Source organism: Pristis pectinata, chromosome 14 (genome assembly GCF_009764475.1).
Source record: "Pristis pectinata isolate sPriPec2 chromosome 14, sPriPec2.1.pri, whole genome shotgun sequence".
Taxonomy (NCBI): domain Eukaryota; kingdom Metazoa; phylum Chordata; class Chondrichthyes; order Rhinopristiformes; family Pristidae; genus Pristis; species Pristis pectinata.
The window spans coordinates 26,331,164-26,345,339 of NC_067418.1; the positions used below are offsets into that span (position 1 = coordinate 26,331,164).

General features: G+C 37.8%; 1 protein-coding gene across 1 annotated transcript in view; it reads left to right on the top strand.

The window, feature by feature from the left end:
- LOC127577603 (USP6 N-terminal-like protein) overlaps window positions 1–14,176 on the top strand; it is a 166,007-nt gene that overhangs the window by 73,392 nt on the left and 78,439 nt on the right. Inside the window, exons 5-7 of the mRNA XM_052028869.1 lie at window positions 5,439–5,519; window positions 10,602–10,709; window positions 12,654–12,763. Of these exons, the coding sequence (XP_051884829.1) occupies window positions 5,439–5,519; window positions 10,602–10,709; window positions 12,654–12,763 (299 nt within the window). The remainder of the gene's footprint in view (window positions 1–5,438; window positions 5,520–10,601; window positions 10,710–12,653; window positions 12,764–14,176) is intronic.

A 14,176-nucleotide genomic window follows, 5' to 3' on the forward strand; every position in this document is an offset into this window, starting at 1 on the left:
GATCTATTAATGGTAGTAAATTAATAAAACTGCTCCCTTTACCACATATGGAAAGAAATCTCTGCCCGGAGTTTCATGCCGATTTCGTAGAATTAAGTGCACTATATACTAATGATGGTGTATCGTGCTCTGCTTCAAACTAATTGCTGAAGTACTGTAAACAAAATTTGGTTGAAAATTGTTGATTTAATGATCAGTTCTTTGGAATAGTAAATTAAGTTTTCCCATGACTTGTATTTTTGATTTCTGCTGTTATTGCTAAATTTTCTTAAAAAGAACAAAGCGCCTTGCTGCAGGCAAGGAAGGGAAAATTAGAGGTTGACTGAACTTGAACAACTCCTTGGCAATGTACCTAACAACTTGTTACAGGGCAGCACTGAGAGAACCAGGAATAGGTATGCTACCCATTCTATCATAAGCTACAAGAAGCATGTCCATACAAGTTTGTAAAATTTCTCCAGAACAGGCAAGGTGATCTATCAACTAATGTCCTTGACTTCCTTATTGGGAAACCACAGTTAGTGCGGATCAGTAAGAACATCTCCTCCTTGCTGACAATCAACACAGGTGCACCTCAAGGATGCGTGCTTAGCCCACTGCTCTACTCTCTCTACACTCATGACTGTGTGGCTAGGCGCACCTCAAACACCATCTATAAATTCGCCGATGACACCATAGTTGGCAGAATCTCAGATGGTGACGAGGAGGCATACAGGAGTGAGATAGATCGGCTGGTTGAGTGGTGTCGCAACAACAACCTCGCACTCAACGTCAGCAAGATTTTGATCATTGTGGACTTCAGGAAGGGGAAGTTGGGAGAACACACACCAGTCCTCATTGAGGGGTCAGCGGAGAAAAGGGTGAGCAGCTTCAACTTCATGGGTGTCAACATCTCAGAGGATCTATCTTGGGCCCAACACATTCATGCAGTCACAAAGAAGGCATGCCAGTGGCTCTACTTCATTAGGAGTTTGAGGAGATTTGGTATGTCACCAAAATCTCTTGCAAATTTCTGCAGATGTACAGTGGAGAGCATTCTGACTGGTTGCATCACCACCTGGTATGGAGGCTCCAATGTGCAGGATCGAAAGAGGCTGCAGAAGGATGTAGACTCAGCCTGCTCCATCATGGGCACAACCCTCCCCGCTAGGGAGGACATCTTCAAGAGGCGGTGCCTCAAGAAGACAGCATCCATCGTTCAGCACCCTCACCATCCAGGACATGCCCTCTTCATGTTCCTACAATCGGGGAGGAGGTACAGGAGCCTGAAAACCCACACTCAACGTTTCAGAAACAGCTTCTTCCCCTCTGCCATCAGATTTCTGAATGGTCCTCGTTATTCCTCTTTTGCACTATTTATTTATTATGTAAATTATAGTAATTTTTATGTCTTGCACTGTACTGCTGCCACAAAACAATAAATTTCACAACTGATTCTGTATAGGAAGACAATCAAGAATGTTGAATGGAAAGGGGGAATTTTACTAAATATAACATTTGTTAGTATTGTGTGCATTTTAAAAACCATGCTAGGATCTAATGTGGATAATTCTCCAAATCCATTTTCACTCACAGAATGTTGACATGTCCTAAATTTTAAATTATGTTAAATATTATTGTTTTCAATTCTTTTTTCAATTTCACCAGTTTTTGTCCAGATCAAGACAGAAAAGGGTTAAGCAACTCTGATATGTTTGTAATAACATAGGAATAAATTCTGATGTACTGCTTTTATACAATCCAGATATTAGTCACTGCACTCTGTTTCTTCTGTGTAGTTCTTCTTGCACACAATTAGAAAAATAAATAAATTTGCTACAGATTTTAGCATAGTTTCTTATAGTTTTCTTCTGGACACAGACAACAGAAGTTCCATCTTACAAGATAAATATCAAAGTTAATATAGTTGAAATGGAAGTAATATATCTTTTAAGTGTGTTTATCAAGATTAAATTTTTGATATCCTTATTTATATTTATGCGGTTACAGTTTTGTTAAATGTTTCTGGAATTTGTAAACATTAGTTTTTAATTCTTAAGATAAGTTGCCCCTAAGATAATTTCTTTTTACCTCATCCTCTTTCTCTTTTTCAATCTTTTTATTAGTTTTCAAATTAATACAGATTAATATATCAATGTTTATACATGTAATACAAAGAGATCAGGAGAACAATCATGACATGGATAATCATAAAGAACAATAAAGTATAGAAAGAAATCTGTAGATCCAACGATCTGTTAGTGAATGAATATAATATGAAAGAAAAAGATTTATTATAAAATACAAAAGAAAGAAAAAAAATCCCCAAAACAATAAGAAAAATTATAAACAATATATCAAACCAAACTAAGCTAAAAAAAAATTTTAAAAAAAAACTGGACTAAAATTTCTCAATAGAAACAGAGCAATATTATGTCGTCAACTCCGTTCCTCTAAATTGAAAGGTTATTATAAGGGGATCTATATCATGTGAAAATATTGAATAAATAGACTCCAAACTTCCTCAAATTTAAGCAAAGGATCAACAGTACCACTCCTAATTTTTTCCAAGTTTAAACATGATATAGTTTGAGAGAACCATTGAAAAGTAGTAGGGGGTATTGGATCCTTCCATTTAAGCAAAATGGATCGTTTGGCCATTAACGTAACAAAAGCAATCATACGGTTAGCGGAGGCAGATAGATGGCCAGATTCTATCCTTGGTAAACCAAAAATTGCAGTGATAGGATGAGGTTATAAATCAATCTTCAATACACTTGAAATAATGTTAGAAATATCTTTCCAATGTTTTTCCAAAAGAGGACAGGACCAAAACATATGTGTCAAAGAAGCCACATTCGATTTACATCTGTCACATATAGGATTTATATGTTGATAAAAACGAGCTAGCTTATCTTTTGACATATTGGTCCTGTGAACTACCTTAAACTGTATCAAAGAATGTCTGGCACATATTGAAGATGTATTAACTAAATGAAGAATTTTCTTCCAAGTCTCTGTAGGTATAGATGTCTGGAGTTCACTTTCCCATTCATTCTTAATTTTGTCTAGTGGTTCTGAACGAATTTTCATAATTAAATCATAAATTATTGCTATCAAGCCCTCCTGACAAGGATTAAAACCAAAAATTTTTCCGTAATTTCAGTTTTGTAAGGTGTGGGAAAAGAGGGTATAGTAGCTTTTAAAAAATTTCTAATTTGCAAATATCGAAAAAAGTGTGATCTAGGCAAATTGTATTTGTTAGACAATTGTTCAAAAGATGAAAAAGTTATCAATGAATAAATCATGAAAACATACTATTCCCTTCCTTTTCCATATGGATGGCTGAAAGAAAAATTAGATTGAATGGGACTTGATAGATTAGATTTATTCAATCCAAAAAATTTACGAAATTTAAACCATATTCGTATTGTATGTTTAACAATTGGGTTAATCATATGTTTACTTAATTTGGTAAGTGCAAAAGGGAGTGGAGCTCCTAAAATAAATACCTCATCCTCAGTATCAGATCAGCTTACAAATTCAATTTTTTAATGAACTATTCAATTTGTTAATGCTTATACTTTTCGATTTATTGTTACTTTTTCTATTGTTACTGTTGTGGTTGTATTGTTTTCTTTGCAATTGCATAATTATTGATAGTCTGGAAGTCCAAATCAATTTTAACAATTTGGAGAGTCCACAGCAACAGCAATAATATTGAATAACATGGTATCTTTCATATAGTCACAGAATACATTAGCTGAAAGTTTTATTTTGGGTGAGAGATCTGACTTAACTCATCTTCAGCCATTTTCTAGTAAGTGATCTAAATGAGTAATTCTCCTCACAGGTAGAACAAATCAATATATTATTTCAAAACTATAACATATGTAAATGTGTTTTAGTTTATATGACTCTTAAAAGTGATCAAGTAACTATATTATTAATAAGTGTTATTATTCCTTAAATGTTTGAAATTCAAGAGAGAATAGTCACCATGATAAAGATTTAATTTTTTGTATACTGAAATAATTTTGTGATATTGTTATCGTTAAATTTAAACATTCATTTCCTCCCTTTAGTTTCCACCAAGTGTAACAAGTGATGCTTCTCCTCCCATTGGTAATTGTGTAACCACCCAGCTTAATCACTTCTTAGCTGATTCATAGGGGCAGGCACTATAGGAAATAGCTAAGTATTAGAGCTTTCAAGCTTTCAACACAGCTGAGATCTCTTGTAATGTGGAGAATTGTGGATGTGAATCCACATCCTGGTTTATTACTAAGTAAAAGAGCAAAAACATAGACTTGTCAGTATGGTACTGGATTACCATAAGTTTTTCATTCATTAGAAGTATAAATCTGTCTATCCTGGCAATTATATCATCCCTATTTACAACTATTTCTGATTTTTAATGCAATTGAAGCCATTGTTATACAGTGTTTGTTTATTGTTTGGTTCTAATGTGATTATGTGAACATTGTAACTAAAACAGGAAAATGCAGGGAAGCAACATATGTTTTCTAATCAGTGAATCACTTTATAAAGATAATTCCTATTAACTCTCAGTTTGTTGCATCTCTGATTATATCCAGTTTCAGAATTTTGATGGAAATATAAAAAGTGGATAAAAGTTCCTATTACATCCTGAGAACTTTTTGTCCTATTTGTACCGCAGTGGTGTTTTTGTTATTTTCTGCAGCTTAGGGAGGAAGTAGACAATAAGTGTCTCTTAACATGTACAACGTGCATGGTTTTGAAATAGCTTTTGATGAAGCTGAAAGATACAGAAATTTTATTAAACATAACATATGCAACCAATGCAAAGCAGTTACAAAGCTATGTACTGCAAATGTAAGAATATATAGCTGAAGTAGTACAATACAGGTGAAAAGAAAATGACTTACGAATAGCGGAAATCATGATAAAACTCTATTCAAGTTGAATCTGTATCCACATCTGATTGCTGATACATGGGCTGATGCTCATATGATGGAAGTAATGTAGAGAGAAGCCACAGGCCAGTAAAAGTATGAATTGTGAGGATTTTTTTGAGCCTGGAAAGGTGCTTTGTAAGAATTTTAAGTTTTGGAAATGGGAAAGGGAAATCTTAAAAGTAGTTTGCAGAGATAGTGAACATATTTTTCAGAAGAGTAAAGGATAGATTTACATAGTAATTGATGGATGTATAAATTGGATGTATAAATTCTGGAATCTTTTATGGAACTTTTTATACTGTAATGTAGAAACATTATAATTTTGTGGAGGGATAAAATGAGCTGAATGCTTTTGTTATTCATAACTCTCTTGCCTAGGAAGTTGAACCCAATACCATTTGATATCAATTATTACAATGATGTAAGACACAAAAAATATATTGCCACTGCACTAAAAACTTCTTGTAACTAAGATATACACACATTTGTCTGTATAACACTTATATTTTTGTTTTACAGCAAAAACATTTGGAAATTGAGAGAATACCCAAATGGGTAAAAATGATTAAGAAGTGGGACAAGTACAGAAACAGTGACAAGGTAACATTAATGACTTCAGGCCCAGTAGGTCAAGGTCAGGCACAATACATCAAAATTTGTGACTTTATGAGACCATCATTTTTAAAAGCAAAATTGGCAAATTCGTCCATAATTCACTTGGAAAAATAATTTACTCTTTGGAGAGAAGGAGGATGAGAGGAGACATGATAGAGGTGTACAAAATGTTAAGAGGAATAGATAGAGTGGACAGCCAGCGCCTCTTTCCCAGGGCACCAATGCTCAGTACAAGAGGGCATGGCTTTAAAGTAATGGGTGGGAAGTTCAAGGGGGATATCAAAGGAAGGTTTTTTACCCAGAGAGTGGTTGGGGCATGGAATGCGCTGCCTGGGGTGGTGGTGGAGGCAGGTACATTGGTCAAATTCAAGAGATTACTAGATAAGCATATGGAGGAATTTAAAATGGAGGGATATGTGGGAGGAAGGGGTTAGATAGTCTTAGGCGAGGTTTAAAGGTCGGCACAACATTGTGGGCCGAAGGGCCTGTATTGTGCTGTACTGTTCTATGGTGTATGGTTCTATGTTTTATTTTCCCAGCACTGACCTATACTGCAGCAAACTGAACCACAGGTCAAATATATCTGGTAAAGCAGCATCACTATTTAAATTCCAGATGTCATGCTTTGAAATGCACATAGTGATTTAACAGATTTAACATAGAACATAGAACAGTACAGCGCAGGAACAGGCCCTTCAGCCCACCATGTCTGTGCTGACCATGATACCAGTCCTATCTGCCTGCACATGGTCTGTATCCCTCCACAGATCAGCAAATTGAACTATGTGTCCCTAGTCTGTGTTTCATTTATACTGACAGTATGTGTCAGTTATAAGGAGATAGGAAACACCAGCCATGTTTGTAATGTGCAGGGATAGCTTTTAACATAATTACCTTTTCTAGAATTTCACTGTGGGTTAGTGCATTCCAGAATTCCATGCTTGCACATTGTAGCACCAAACTCAGGAACATTTTGGTGGTCAGCAGTGAGTCCAGATGTGGAATTCAATAGTGCTGAGCTGAGGTACTGGATACAGTTAAGATCTGACATAAAAACAGAACATAATGGAAACACTCAGCAGGTCAGGCAGCATCTTGAAACATTCAGCCTTTTCTAGCATTTTCTGTTATTTATTTCAGACTTCCAGCATCTGCAATTTTCTTGATTTTTACACTTAGGATCTTGGTCCTCAGCTTTACACCGGTCATGGCTGATATATCTAGTATGACCACATTCATTTGACGGTAAATGATTGTTAGAGGTCTGTTTTTTCCCCTTTTACTGTAATTAATATTAATGTTTCCAACTGCCTATGAATACTTGAAAAAGCCTTCAACAGCAGCAAGCCTGAAGTCTAGCTGGAGCCAGTGGACTGTTCAACTTTGCAGGGTGGCTGCAACAGTGAGAGGGAGGCTTTAAACTTTATTGTGGCCATGGGATTCACCTGAGGGTGAGTGTAAAGGTATGGGCCATGTCAAGCACTATCCAGCCCAGAAGAAAGAGAAAAGATCAATGACCTTAGCTAATCATTAGATAAAGGTGTTCAAATGTAATGGAGCAAAAGTATTACAAACATAAGTCATAAAAGAGCGCATTTATACAATTGACCTATCACCTTCAGGAGGGAGAGTGACCCAACCATCTTATAAGTGAGATCACATACTCTCCCTGATTGAACAAAACATGACATTTTTAAACACATTTTGAAGGTGAGATACAAGAATTCCACCAATGTACAGAGTTATCGTCTTTTAACCAAGCCAAAGCAAGAAGGTGCATAACTGGCCTCATATATCTTGAAGACTCCTGCCTCTGGTCAGTATCTGATCGTAACTAAACATCACTTTGAGTCAATCAAACATTCAATGCTTATTTATTAACTGCATGTCTCCCAAGATCATTTGTACTCAGCAGTCCTTTTATCCAGAGCCACACTTCCTCTTATGTCCACTGTTCAACAGACCTTTCACCCCTCCCTGCACTCTTGCACATTGTCACAGAGCCAGACTCAGCCCAAACTTTCTTCCTGCAGGTTCTGCCTGCAACTTTTCTCAGTCCTACCAGCTGAAGGAATTGATACAGAATATACATCAATTTCTTCTAAAATCATTAATTATAAGGGAAAGTTCTTTGGTGCATGTGATTAAAACGTGCATGGGCAACATGGGTTCTTATGTCTTTCTCCATTGCTTTTCAGAGGGAGTTGTCCTTTTTTTCTGAAATAATCAACATTTTAGGGTAATTTGCCTCTCACAGGAAACAGAATAATTTAGGTATAATTAGCAGTGTACATAGTTGCACATGTTGATATATTCATATTTTCCCATTTACTTGATGTAATTATGAATTAAATTTTAATTCATTTTTGGAATGCAGGCATCACTGAGAAGGGCAGTATTTATTGGCAATCCCTATTTGCCCTTGAAAAGGGGTTGGTGAACCACTTCTTGAATAGCTGCGTTCCTTCTCGTGAAGGTTATGAAACTGGGTAAAGAATTCCAGGATTTAGATCCACTGATGAACATAGAACAGTACAGCACAGGAATGGGCCACTCAGTCCACAATGTTGTGCTAAACTAATTAAGCTAATAACATTTAATCCAAGCTGCCTCATGATGAAAGAACAGCAGATAATTTCCAAACCAGAATGGGATGTGAGTTGGAGGGAAACCTGCAAGTGCTGATGTTCCCATACTTCTCTTGTCCCTGTCCTTTGTGGTGATAATGGTTGCAGGTGTGGGAGAGGTTGTTGAAGTTAGTAACTGAGGTGCATTTTGCAGATGGTGCATATTGCAGCCATGATGGTGAGGAAATGAATGTTTAGGTGATGTACAGGATACCAATCTAGGGAGCTACTTTTTATTGGATGGCTTCATGTTTCTTGAGTGCACGTTTCTTGACCTTCACACATTCAGGCAGGTGAGAATATTGCATCACATTCCTGATTTATGCATTATAGCTGCTGGAAAGTCTTCAAGATGTCAGGAGGTGAGTCACTCACTGAAGGATACCCACCTCCTGATCTGCTTTTATAAGCACAGTATTTTATGTGGCTGGTCCGGTTGAGTTTCTGGTCGGTCATAACCCCCAGGATATTGATGGTGGGGACTTTATGCTGGTATTGCCTTTGAAAGTCAAGGTTACATTGTCATTGCCCAACATTATCATGGCACACATGTTACTTTCTTCTTATCATGCATGCCTGAATATTGCCCAGGTCTTGCTCCATGCAGGCACAGATTGCTTCATTTGCTGAGGAGTTGCAAATGGAATTGAACATAATGCAATCATCAGCAAATATTCCCATTTCAGACATTATAATGGAAGGAAGGCTATTGATGAAACAGCTGAAGATAGTTGGCCCCTACACACTGATTCAAGGTACTCCTGCAGCGGTATCCATAGGTGGGATTATTGAGCTCCACCAACCATAATCATCTTCCTTTTTGTAAGGTATGGCTCCATTGGATTGTTTTCATCTTGATGCCACACCTTGTCAAATGCTTCTTTGGTATCAAGAGCAGTCACTCTCATCTCCCCTCTGGAATATCTACCCAGTGCTTCCTACCTGGTCAGTCACATTCCCAGCAGACAATACAGCTCAAATCTTATAGAGAAATGCCAGCATTTGCTCACATTGAATTTGGCAGCAATGAGATCATGGGCTTGTGTATCGGTGAATGATAGGCAGGCCTAGGTACCACGAGATTCACAGTTCTGGAAATAGTACATTGTGATGAATGCAGAGATATTTCAGGAGTGGTAAACCTCTGGAGTTCAGGACCACATAGGAACATAAGAAATAGGAGCAGCAGTTGGCCATTTGACCACATGTTCCACCATTCATCAAAATCATGATTGATCTTCTACTTTAATACCATTTCCTGCACCGTCCCCACACCTCTTGATTCTGCTAATATCCAGAAATCTATCGATCTCTGCTTTAAATAAATTCAGTGGCTAAGTGTCCACAGCCCTCGGTGGTAGAGAATTCTAAAGGTTCACCATCACATGCCTGACAAAATTTGTCCTTATCTTGGTCCTAAATAGCATTCTGAGATTGTGATGAGATGCCAAAGACAAGGAAGTATCCTCCCTGCATCTATCCTGTCAAACCCTGGAAGAATTTAGTAAGTTTAAAGAGATCTCCTCTCATTCACCTGAACTCCAGAGGATGTAGTTTACTCAATCTCTCCTCATATGGCAAACCTCGCATCGCTGAAATTAGTATGGTGAATCTTCATTGCACTTATTCATTGGCAAGTATATTCATTTCTAAGATATGGAGACTAAAATTGTACACAGTAGCCAGATGAGGCCTATTATTACTGTGAAGTCAGGATCAAGTTCAATCAGATGTCTTCATGCATTAACCTACTTACTATCTAGGCACAAATGGGGAATAGCTACTTGTATAAGGAGCTGAGGATTTTGAAACTAATTTTGCAAGAGGGAAGGAAAAAGTGTTGTAAAAACAAGTACCACAAAGTATATCATTGTTTAAACAAAAACATAAAATTAGTTTGATAACTTCATAATAAACCTTAAAAATGAACAGTGAATTTGCATTTACATTTCTCCCCAGGATTAGATTTGTAATAGGTAATAAAGAAATATATTTGCATTGTGTTTTGAAAGAGGTGAATTATGCTTAACATGATGGTCTGATTTATGACCATTTATGAAATAGCAGAGTAAAATACTTCCTACACTTTCAAATATATTTCCAATCAAAAATGTACAATTAGAACAGAACCTCCTGGAAATATTTCATACATCAGGCAGTATTTATGGAGAGAAAGCAGAGTTAACTTTTCAAGTCATCAGGATACCAACCTGAACGATATCAATTTGAAACATTAACTCTGTTTTTTGCACCACAGATGCTGCCCGTCCTGCTGAGTTTTTCCAGCATTTTCTGTGTTATGTCAGATCACCAGCATATGCAGCATTTTTCTTTAGAGAATTGTGTACATAATTAGGTTTTCCGTAGAGCTTTGTATTCATGCAAGTGCAGACTTCAAGATTTTCATGGACAAGCTTAACTGCCCTATGTTCTCTTTCAGATGATCCGTCGAGTTTACAAAGGAATCCCACTACAGCTTCGTGGTCAGATTTGGTCACTGCTGTTAGATTTGGAAAAGTTAAAATCTGAGAATGAAGGGAAATATGAGGTAAATCATTCAGGAGGTTTTCTGAGTTAAAAATCGGCACAATCGGCATAATTTTTTTATGTTCATCTTCATTCCTTTTCAGTCACCAACACATAGGATTTTGCAATAACAAACAGTGGCCACTGGCCATTGAGTTTCTTACCATAGATAAATCTCCAGGCTGGGGAGAGAGGGAGTAACTTCCATTGCATCCAAAAGGTGGTGATGACTGTAGGATTTGGATGGTCTGTCAACTCATGGAACGGGTGCTGCCAGTCCCAAACAGTGGCCTGCACTCATTAGAATCAGACAGCAATTATACAGCACGGAAACAGGCCCCTCGGCCCAACCCGTCCATGCCAACCAAGATACCTGTCTAAGCCCATTTGCCTGCATTTGGCCCATGTCCCTCTAACCCTTTCCTAGCCATGTACCTGTCCATAAGGCTTTTAAACATTGTAATTGTACCTGCCTCCACAACCTCCTCTAGCAGCTCGTTCCATATACCCACCACTCTCTGTGTGTAAAATTGTTCCTCAGATCCCCTTTAAATCTTTCCCCTCTGCCTTAACGCTATGACCTCTAAAACTCCAACACCTTGGGAAAAAGACTGTGACTACCCTAGCTATGCCCCTCATAATCTTATAAACCTCTATTATAAGGTCACCACTCAGCCTCCTTCACTCCAGGAAAAACAGTCCTAGCCTATCCAATCTCTCCTTATATCCCAAGCCCTGCTGTCCAGGCAATATCCTTTTCTACACCCTCTCTTCCTTAATCACATCCTTACTATAGCGTGGCAACTAGAACTGCACATAATACTCCAGGTGTGGTTTAACCAATGTTTCATTAAATGTAACATGATGCCCCAACCCTTGTATTCAATGCCACAGCTGATGAAGGCATGCATGCCATGTGCCCCAGAGGAGATCCCAATGGTCCAAGAAACTGAATCACTTCTGCCTACACTAGCTCTTCAGCAATACATTCATTTGCCCTTCCTACCCTCACTGGCACATGGTGCAGGGAATAATCCAGAGATTACAACCATAGAGATCCTGCTATTTAACCTTCTGCCTAACTCCCTATATTCACTCTGCAAGATTTCTTCTGCTTTTCTGCCTATATTGTTCAAACCAATGTGTACAATGACCTCTGGCTGCTCATCCTCACCCTTGAGAACGTTCTCCAAATACTCAGACACATCCTTGACTCTGGCACCCGGGAGGCAACGTACCATCCTAGAGTCTCTTCCGTGGTCACAAAACCTCCTGATGGCCTAGGTGCAATTCTGAGCCCCACGTCTCAGCACTATGCAACCACACTACTCGTCCTGGCCCTTCCAACACCAGTTCTCACAAACAGCCTCTCCACACCGAGACATAAATCTATTCTTTGTTGGGCAGCACCAGTGGAGAGCAGAAGTTTGTGCCAGGTTCCTGGTTTGGAAGCACACAGCACACAGCTGGAATGAATGTACCTCAAGTGTTTGGACTGGAAGACCAAGCACATGACAATGAATCACCACTCTGTGGGGTAGCATGAAACAGAGTACCAGTGTATACCTTTCCTGTAATGTATTGTTAAATATTCCACAGTCTAAATAAAAATTCCTATTATTTAAAAAAAACTGAAGTTAGTTACTTTGAAAATGTTTTTAAAACCTCAATGTACTTCCCAAGTTTTTCCAAATAGAGCTCTTCAAGAATTTGAGAGAGTTAACATTGATAAGGTTCTTCCATTTGCGGGCAAGATGTACAATAGCCACAAATGTATGATAATCACTAAAATCCATTAGGGAATTCATAAGAAGCAGCTGAGGAGAATTTACTAATGGATTAGATGATAAGGAGGGGCATCTCAAACATTAAGAAAGGCCTGAACTCGTGCTAGTGGTCTGTCTGTGCTTTAAATATTTTGTAGTATTTTGTGAAACTTCAACATAATTGTCCATTTCTATTGCAGAGAATGAAAATACAAGCACAAAAGTTTTCATCAGAAATTAAACAAATAGATCTTGATGTAAATCGCACTTTTAGAAACCATATCATGTTTCGGGATCGATATGGAGTGAAGTAAGTGGTTTAATTTTTCGTGGAGTGCAGCTATGCCTCCTTTTTCCAGTGATTTTTTGAGTTTTCCACTAGTGTGCCTGCTGACACTGTCACTTTACTTCAATTACCCAGAACTGCAGAAATTCAGTTGTCAATCCCAGCCAAGGCACAGTTTTGGGGGATGAACCCATATGGTAATATCATTAGATGCAAGTGTTTGAACCCGGGTCTTCTGCTCCCCAACATGTCTCAGAATTATGTTATGGAATGTTAATGTAAAAGTATCAGGGCATGTGTTGCTATTTTAACAGTATTGTCACTACGACCAATAAATTTCCAATTGAGCATTTACATGTCACTCTTCAGATGTAATTTTTGGGGCATAGATTACACATGGTAATCTTAGAAACATGTAGCACAGAAAAAAGCCATTCAAACATTTCTGCCCACGCTGGTTCTTTAAACTAGCTGTCATAGTTAGTTCTATGCCCTTTCTTTTTGTGCATTACCCTGTAACTTCCTTATGCTTAAACCCCTATCCAAATCACTTCTAAACTATTTCTGGAATCAGATCCCACCACCTTTTCAGATAATACTACAGATTCTGATGTCTTCCTGACTGAAAACATTTGTCCTCATTTCCCCTCTTACTACTTTGCCAGTGGTTTTAAATAATAGTTATTGTCCACTTTAACGAGAGAATTTTTTTTCACTATCCTATCAAAACGTTTCATCAGATTGAAAATCTTTACTTAGTTACCCTTTACCTCCTCTGTTCTAAGGACAACAGTCCACCCAAAATGCAATTATTCTGGAATAATATTGTGTATGAGGCTTAATCAGTGATTTATAAGGTTCCAGATTAATTTAGTCTATATTCTATATTTATAAATTTAAATAACCTATTTGTCTTTTTAATCACTTTAACAACATGCCCCTCCACCTTTGATTTGTGAAAATGCATACCAAGGTCTCACCGCTCTTCTACACTTAATACATTCTGCCATGGCTTTGTCTGGAAATCAAATGATATTGGTTAAAACCTATTAATATGGTGGTGCATGATGTCTGCGAAATTGAGTTACACACAAGGCCCAAAGCATAGGGGAAGGGTTGCAGTTGGTAAAAAATTGGCAACTGATGGTGGACGATAATTGAGTGACTCTTTGGTGGTGAGGATTGTGATGGGGTGGGGGAAGTGAGGAGGCAGATTGATGGTAGGAAGATGGTCAGGTTTGGTTGGGAGTCAAAATGGGTTGTATTATTCCATAAGGAAAGCCATCACGATGGATTACCACTCAGCACTAGACTCCATGGCCTGGAAGCTGTTCAGTACTTCACAAAATTGAAAGCAAGGTTGCTGCTGACCTCTCCCTTAATGTTTGACATTGTAATGCCTGCTTTCTGATATGTCTGCCAATGTACCAGACATTT